At 43.0% G+C, this 8,752-nt stretch overlaps 1 protein-coding gene across 1 annotated transcript in view; it reads left to right on the forward strand.

Moving 5' to 3' along the window:
* Nucleotides 1-6,454, forward strand: part of prdm10 (PR domain containing 10) — a 68,350-nt gene extending 61,896 nt beyond the window's left edge. Inside the window, exon 23 of the mRNA XM_090219051.1 lies at nucleotides 3,286-6,454. Coding sequence (XP_090075177.1) covers nucleotides 3,286-3,468 — 183 coding nt within the window. The 3' untranslated portion in view covers nucleotides 3,469-6,454. The remainder of the gene's footprint in view (nucleotides 1-3,285) is intronic.
* The last annotated feature ends 2,298 nt before the right edge of the window (nucleotides 6,455-8,752 follow it).

Here is an 8,752-nt window from a genome sequence, read left to right on the forward strand (position 1 = left end):
CAGGTGTTCTGTTTAGAATGGTGTTTCCCCAGGTGTTCTGTTTAGAATGGTGTTTTCCCAAGTGTTCTGTTTAGAATGGTGTTTTCCCAGGTGTTCTGTTTAGAATGGTGTTTTCCCCAGGTGTTCTGTTTAGAATGGTGTTTCCCCAGGTGTTCTGTTTAGAATGGTGTTTTCCCAGGTGTTCTGTTTAGAATGGTGTTTCCCCAGGTTTTCTGTTTAGAATGGTGTTTCCCCAGGTGTTCTGTTTAGAATGGTGTTTTCCCAGGTGTGCTGTTTTAGAATGGTGTTTTCCCAGGTGTGCTGGTTAGAATGGTGTTTTCCCAGGTGTTCTGTTTAGAATGGTGTTTTCCCAGGTGTGCTGGTTAGAATGGTGTTTTCCCAGGTGTGCTGTTTTATTGGCTGCTCCCTAACACTAGTTACCTGTTCTGTTAAGATTCATCACTATAATCTCAATATTCTGTTAAAAACCATTACCATAATCTCAATATGCATTACCCTAATCTCAATATTCTGTTAAGATTCATTACCCTAATCTCAATATTCTGTTAAGATTCATTACCCTAATCTCAATATTCTGTTAAGATTCATTACCCTAATCTCAATATTCTGTTAAAATTTCTCAATATTCTGTTAAAATTCATTACCCTAATCTCAATATTCTGTTAAAAACCATTACCCTAATCTCAATATTCATTACCCTAATCTCAATATTCTGTTAAGATTCATTACCCTAATCTCAATATTCTGTTAAAATTCATTACCCTAATCTCAATATTCTGTTAATATTCATTACCCTAATCTCAATATTCTGTTAAGATTCATTACCCTAATCTCAATATTCTGTTAAGATTCATTACCCTAATCTCAATATTCTGTTAAGATTCATTACCCTAATCTCAATATTCTGTTAAGATTCATTACCCTAATCTCAATATTCTGTTAAGAATCATTACCATAATCTCAATATTCTGTTAAAAACCATTACCCTAATCTCAATATTCTGTTAAGAATCATTACCCTAATCTCAATATTCTGTTAAGAATCATTACCCTAATCTCAATATTCATTACCCTAATCTCAATATTCTGTTAAGAATCAGTACCCTAATCTCAATATTCATTACCCTAATCTCAATATTCATTACCCTAATCTCAATATTCTGTTAAGAATCATTACCGTAATCTCAATATTCTGTTAAAAACCATTACCATAATCTCAATATTCTGTTAAGAATCATTACCATAATCTCAATATTATGTTAAGAATCATTACCATAATCTCAATATTCTGTTAAAAACCATTACCCTAATCTCAATATTCTGTTAAGAATCATTACCCTAATCTCAATATTCTGTTAAGAATCATTACCCTAATCTCAATATTCATTACCCTAATCTCAATATTCTGTTAAGAATCATTACCGTAATCTCAATATTCTGTTAAAAACCAATACCGTAATCTCAATATTCTGTTAAGAATCATTACCATAATCTCAATATTCTGTTAAGAATCATTACCATAATCTCAATATTCTGTTAAAAACCATTACCCTAATCTCAATATTCTGTTAAGAATCATTACCCTAATCTCAATATTCTGTTAAGAATCATTACCCTAATCTCAATATTCATTACCCTAATCTCAATATTCTGTTAAGAATCATTACCGTAATCTCAATATTCTGTTAAAAACCATTACCATAATCTCAATATTCTGTTAAGAATCATTACCATAATCTCAATATTCTGTTAAAAACCATTACCACAATCTCAATATTCATTACCTTAATCTCAATATTCTGTTAAGAATCATTACCGTAATCTCAATATTCTGTTAAATGTCCTAATAAATTATGCACCCAAAACATGGGTCTGGTACATTTCCCAATGACCGGTCACGTTGTCCGGTGCAACGGAAACCCTGGTGTGGTGTATGGTGGTGTATAGTAGTGGTGTATAGTAGTGGTGTATGGTAGTGGTGTATAGTAGTGTATAGTAGTGGTGTATAGTGGTGTATAGTAGTGGTGTATAGTGGTGTATAGTGGTGGTGTATAGTAGTGGTGTATAGTGGTGGTGTATAGTAGTGTTGTATAGTAGTGGTGTATATTGGTGGTGCATGGTGGTTTTGGTGGTGTATAGTAGTGGTGTATAGTGGTGGTGTATGGTGGTGGTGGTGTATAGTGATGTATAGTGGTGTATGGTGGTGGTGTATGGTGGTGGTGGTGTATAGTGATGTATAGGGGTGTATGGTGGTGGTGGTGTATAGTGGTGGATGATGGTGGTGGTTGTGGTGGTGGTGTATGGTGGTGGTGTATGGTGGTGGTGGTGTATAGTGGTGTATGGTGGTGGTGGTGTATGGTGGTGGTGGTGTATAGTGGTGTATGGTGGTGGTGGTGTATAGTGGTGTATGGTGGTGGTGGTGTATGGTGGTGGTGGTGTATGGTGGTGTATAGTGGTGGTGGTGTATGGTGGTGGGGGTGGTGGTGGTGTATGGTGGTGGTGGTGTATGGTGGTGTATAGTGGTGTATGGTGGTGGTGGTGTATAGTGGTGTATGGTGGTGGTGGTGTATAGTGGTGTATGGTGGTGGTGGTGTATGGTGGTGTATAGTGGTGTATGGTGGTGGTGGTGTATGGTGGTGTATGGTAGTGTATGGTGGTGTATGGGGGTGTATGGTGGTGGTGGTGTATGGTGGTGTATAGTGGTGTATGGTGGTGGGGGTGTATGGTGGTGGTGGTGGTGGTGTATGGTGGTGGTGGTGTATAGTGGTGTATGGTGGTGGTGGTGTATGGTGGTGGTGGTGTATGGTGGTGTATGGTGGTGTATGGTGGTGGTGGTGTATGGTGGTGTATGGGGGTGTATGGTGGTGGTGGTGGTGTATGGTGGTGTATGGGGGTGTATGGTGGTGGTGGTGTATGGTGGTGGTGGTGTATGGTGGTGTATGGGGGTGTATGGTGGTGGTGGTGGTGGTGTATGGTGGTGGTGGTGTATGGTGGTGTATGGTGGTGTGTGGTGGTGGTGTATGGTGGTGTATGGTGGTGGTGTATGGTGGTGGTGGTGTATGGTGGTGTATAGTGGTGTATGGTGGTGGTGGTGTATGGTGGTGGTGGTGGTGTATGGTGGTGTATGGTGGTGTATGGGGGTGTATGGTGGTGGTGGTGTATGGTGGTGGTGGTGTATGGTGGTGTATGGGGGTGTATGGTGGTGGTGGTGGTGGTGTATGGTGGTGGTGGTGTATGGTGGTGTTGGTGATCTGTGTATTCTAACTGTTGTACCATCTTGTTCCAGACCCACTATGTGATTTCAGAGGGCCAGTCTGAGTTGGACCCTAAGCAGGCCAGCGGCCCCCAGAACTCGGCCCAGACCCATCTGGATGCCCAGACCTCCTCCCAGCAGCCCACCACACAGTACATCATCACCACCACCACCAACGGCACCGGGGCCAGCGAACTACACATCACCAAACCTTGACCTCTAGCAGCAGCTGTTACCTACTTCTCACAGCGCCAAACGACTGACCTGGGGACAGCTGTTTAACCAGGGAACTCACTTTGACATTGAGCCCTATATGAGGCTCAACTATCCTACAGATCTTGGTACTGATCTAGGAACAACTGTACATAGTTCAATTACTCTTTGGAGACGTAAGGACTGGTCACAGACCTGTCTGCATGCAGCCCCGCCCCACAGACACACACCACACACACCCACCAACACACACACACACACCCACCAACACACACATAAAGTTCACTCACAGACCTGGTTCTTAGCTCAGAGGAACAGGGTTTTTAGATCAGCACTGCTTGTTGTGTGTCTGTTTCGGTTGAACTGAACGAGCTGAGAAGCTGCCAGAACTGTCCAGAAGAAAGGAGCAGCTCATTCAAGACGCGGAAAAGGAAATCTGGACTTTTTGGAGGAGAACATAGTATAAACACGGCCATACAGTTAGCTGTGTGTGTGTGTGTGTGTGTGTGTGTGTGTGTGTGTGTGTGTGTGTGTAAACTGAAACACACTGGAGAGCTTCGATAGCTCTGTTTCTGAGACCTTTTCAGTGACTGACACTTCAGATAGAAGACTTGGTCAGACCCCCCACCCTTTAAGCCTGTCGCATGCTTCCCAGTCCAAACGGTCATATATTATGACAACAATTTGTGAAGTTTTAGTTTGTTTGTTGTTCGGCAGGGTTTTGTTCAGCTGTTCATGCACACACCCCCCTTACCCCTCCATAACACCCCCCTTTACCCCTCCATAACAACCCCCCTTACCTCTCATAACACCCCCCCATACCTCTCCTTACCCCCCCATACCTCTCCATAACACCCCCCCCCTTTCCCCTCCATAACAACCCCCCTTACCTCTCCACAACACCCCCCATAACTCTCCTTACCCCCTCCTTACCTCTCATAACACCCCCCCCCCCATAACTCTCCTTACCCCCTCCTTTCCCCTCCATAACAACCCCCTTACCCATCCATAACACCCTCCTTACCCCCCCCCCCCCCCTCCCCCCCCCTTACCTCTCCATAACTCCCCCAGGTTACAGTATCTTTTACCACCTAACATGGTTCTCAGCACATTATTGTAGGTGTAGTTAATACATTGTTCCATTCCTGACATGATTCTCCAGTCTGTATTTTACTGATGTCTTCCTCCCTCCAGTTGAACAGTGCAAAACGCAGCATCGTGTGATGCTAAATGCATCAAACTGGCTGTATTTCTGTATTTTGAAAGTTCGATATCTTGAAAACTTGATTGCTGACATGCAAACACATTTTGGCACTATATCAACAGTGGACTAATGAAACAAGTACCAAAATAGGGGTTTCTGGTTGGAGTTTTCCTTTAAATGGCACCCTATTCCCTAGACAGTGCACTAATATAGAGCAGAGCCCTATTCCCTAGACAGTGCACTAATATAGAGCAGAGCCCTATTCCCTAGACAGTGCACTACTATAGACCAGAGCCCTATTTCCTAGACAGTGCACTACTATAGACCAGAGCCCTATTCCCTAGATAGTGCACTACTATAAACCAGAGCCCTATTCCCTAGACAGTGCACTACTATAGACCAGAGCCCTATTCCCTAGACAGTGCACTACTATAAACCAGAGCCCTATTCCCTAGACAGTGCACTACTATAGACCAGAGCCCTATTCCCTAGACAGTGCACTACTATAAACCAGAGCCCTATTCTCCAGACAGTGCACTACTATAGACCAGAGCCCTATTCCCTAGACAGTGCACTACTATAGACCAGAGCCCTATTCCCTAGACAGTGCACTACTATAAACCAGAGCCCTATTCCCTAGACAGTGCACTACTATAGACCAGAGCCCTATTCCCTAGACAGTGCACTACTATAAACCAGAGCCCTATTCTCTAGACAGTGCACTACTATAGACCAGAGCCCTATTCCCTAGACAGTGCACTACTATAGACCAGAGCCCTATTCCCCAGACAGTGCACTACTATAGACCAGAGCCCTATTCCCTAGACAGTGCACTACTTTAGACCAGAGCCCTATTCCCTAGACAGTGCACTACTATAGACCAGAGCCCTATTCTCTAGACAGTGCACTACTATAGACCAGAGCCCTATTCCCTAGACAGTGCACTACTATAAACCAGAGCCCTATTCCCTAGACAGTGCACTACTATAGACCAGAGCCCTATTCCCTAGACAGTGCACTACTATAAACCAGAGCCCTATTCCCCAGACAGTGCACTACTATAAACCAGAGCCCTATTCCCTAGACAGTGCACTACTATAAACCAGAGCCATATTCCCTAGACAGTGCACTACTTTAGACCAGAGCCCTATTCCCTAGACAGTGCACTACTATAGACCAGAGCCCTATTCCCTAGACAGTGCACTACTATAGACCAGAGCCCTATTCCCCAGACAGTGCACTACTATAGACCAGAGCCCTATTCCCTAGACAGTGCACTACTTTAGACCAGAGCCCTATTCCCTAGACAGTGCACTACTATAGACCAGAGCCCTATTCCCTAGACAGTGCACTACTTTAGACCAGAGCACATTGGGAATAGGGTGCCAATACCTTCTGTCAGAATGGCAGGTTGATTACTCCATGCTTGATTGTTCATCGTGATCATAACATATTCTTTAATTGTATGCTTTAGCAATAAGGCCAGGGGAGGTGTGGTATATGGCCAATATACCACGGCTAAGGGCTGTTCTTAAGCATGACGCAACGCGGAGTGCCTGGATACAGACATTAAGCCGTGGTATATTGGCCATATACCACAAACCCCCCCAGGATGCCTTATTTCTATTGTAAACAAATTACCAATGTAAGTAGAACAGTACAAATATATATTTTTTGTTATACATTTGGTATACGGTCTGATATACCACGACTTTCAGCCAATCAGCATTCAGGGCTCAAACCACCCAGTTTATAATAAAGAGTAAATCCTCAAAACATATACAAGGGGACATGCTACTGTAGTGAAATGGAGTCTGGAATATGTATCAAAAGTTGGGTTGCATCAGTAACTGACGAGGCTTTAGTGTGTTCCAAATCCCACCCTATTTAGTGCACTACTTTTGACCAGGGTCCATATGTAACATTTGGGATGCAACCCCCATTATGAAGACAGAGCGATGTCTCTGTGAAGTTATTGCCATTTGAACAGGACATGGAATGGTGTTTGTTTACATTCCTAACCCTGAACAAAGTTCCAGGATTCTCTTCTTTCTCTCTTCTAGAATATTCACGGGCTGTTCTAGAATCTTCAGTGGGTTCCAAAGGATCTAGAATCAGATTCTCCTGAATCACCCGAAGGACCTGAAAGCGTTGAGTGAATCATGTTGCGTTTCAGCCCACTGATAGGAGCAAAACTACATCATCTCAAACATTATGTCACTAATTTAATTTATTATGTGTTGATGTGAATATTAACAACAAGACTTGACTCTCTGGAGCTTCTTACAGCCTGCCAATCCCAACACAACTGGGTCCTATTCATTAAGCAACAAATGTAAGAAAACTGTCTGAAACAGGGAGGGTTGTACCCGGACTTGTCCAATAAGAAATCCAAATTTGCAAAACGATTTGCTACATTTTTGAAAAAGGCGTGAACTAATGAATCTTACGACCCTGAACATTGGACCACTTCTCTCTGATGTCGTAATGCTGTCTGTTGACCAGGCGGGGGCGATGTTTCTCACCTCTTCAACACCCATAAAGGGATAGCACCTTTGTCTCGTTATTTCATTACATATATATATGAATCAGCAGCATCAGTCTGTCTGGGAGGAAGATGGACTTGTACAATGTAAGATATGGCTGTAATATTGTAATAAAATATGGCTGTAATATTCCAGAGAATATAGTCACAACTCTTGTGTGTACGGTTATTGCTGTAATATTAAAGAGAATAGCCTCTGTGTCAAGTTATTGCTGTAATTTTAAAACCTCTTAGATGTAAATTCAGGAGTATGTCTCTGTTTGCCTGTATGAAGCAGGATGATGTGAAATATGACACCACTTGAAGCTGGGTTGTGACAGGTAGCACGTCCGGTGAACAGGTCAGGCAGGGTTCCATAGCCGCAGGCAGAACAGTTGAAACTGGAGCAGCAGCACGGCCAGGTGGACTGGGGACAGCAAGGAGTCATCAGGCCAGGTAGTCCTGAGGCATGGTCCTAGGGCTCAGGTCCTCTGAGAAAGAGGGAATTAGAGAGAGCATACTTAAATTCACACAGGACACTGGATAAGACAGGAGAAGTACTCCAGATATAACAAACTGACCCTAGCCTTTTTCCTATTTTGTTGCATTACAACCTGTAATTTAAATTGATTTTTATTTGGATTTCATATAATTGACACAAAAAAGTCCAAATTGTTGAAGTGAAATTAAATAACGTTTAAAAAAATACTGAAAAGTGGTGCATATGGATTCCCCCCCTTTGCTATGAAGCCCCTAAATGTTTACGTGGTCACACAGTCGTGTCTGAACAGGGAGTACAGAAGGGGACTAAGCACACACCTCCGTGTGGCACCTTATCTAAGCTTTTAAAAATAAACAAGGCATTGTCTGGATGAAGCCTGTGCATTATATTTTATTGGAAAAAAAGCCTTATTGATCAACATTTGAGCCTCAGAGAATCTGTCAAAGATAATATGTATACTGAGAGATAATATGTATACTGTAAATAATATAAAAACCACAACAAACCTGCCAAGAGAGGGCCGCCCACTAAAACTCACAGACCAGGCAAGGAGGGCATTAATCAGAGAGGGAACAAAGATACCAAAGATCACCCTGAAGGAGCTGCAAAGCTCCACAGCGGAGATTGGAGTATCTGTCCATAGGACCACTTTAAGCCGAACACTCCACAGAGTTTTATGGGAGAGTGGCCAGAAAAAAGCCATTGCTTAAAGAAAAAAATAAGCAAACATGTTTGGTGTGAAAAGGCCAAAAGGCATGTTGGAGACTCCACAAACATATGGAAGAAGGTACTCTGGTCAGATGAGACTAAAATGTATCTTTTTGGCCATCAAGGAAAACATGTCTGGCGCAAACCCAACACCTCTCATCACCCTGAGAACACCATCCCCACAGTGAAGCATGGTGATGGCAGCATCATGCTGTGGGGATGTTTTTCATCGGCAGGGACTTTGAAACTTGTCAGAATTGAAGGAATGATGGATGGCGCTAAATACAGGGAAATTCTTGAGGGAAACTTTGAGACTGGGACGGAGGTTCACCTTCGAGCAGGACAATAA

Source organism: Oncorhynchus mykiss, chromosome 24, assembly GCF_057628025.1.
Source record: "Oncorhynchus mykiss isolate SJ-2025 chromosome 24, ASM5762802v1, whole genome shotgun sequence".
Lineage (NCBI taxonomy): Eukaryota > Metazoa > Chordata > Actinopteri > Salmoniformes > Salmonidae > Oncorhynchus > Oncorhynchus mykiss.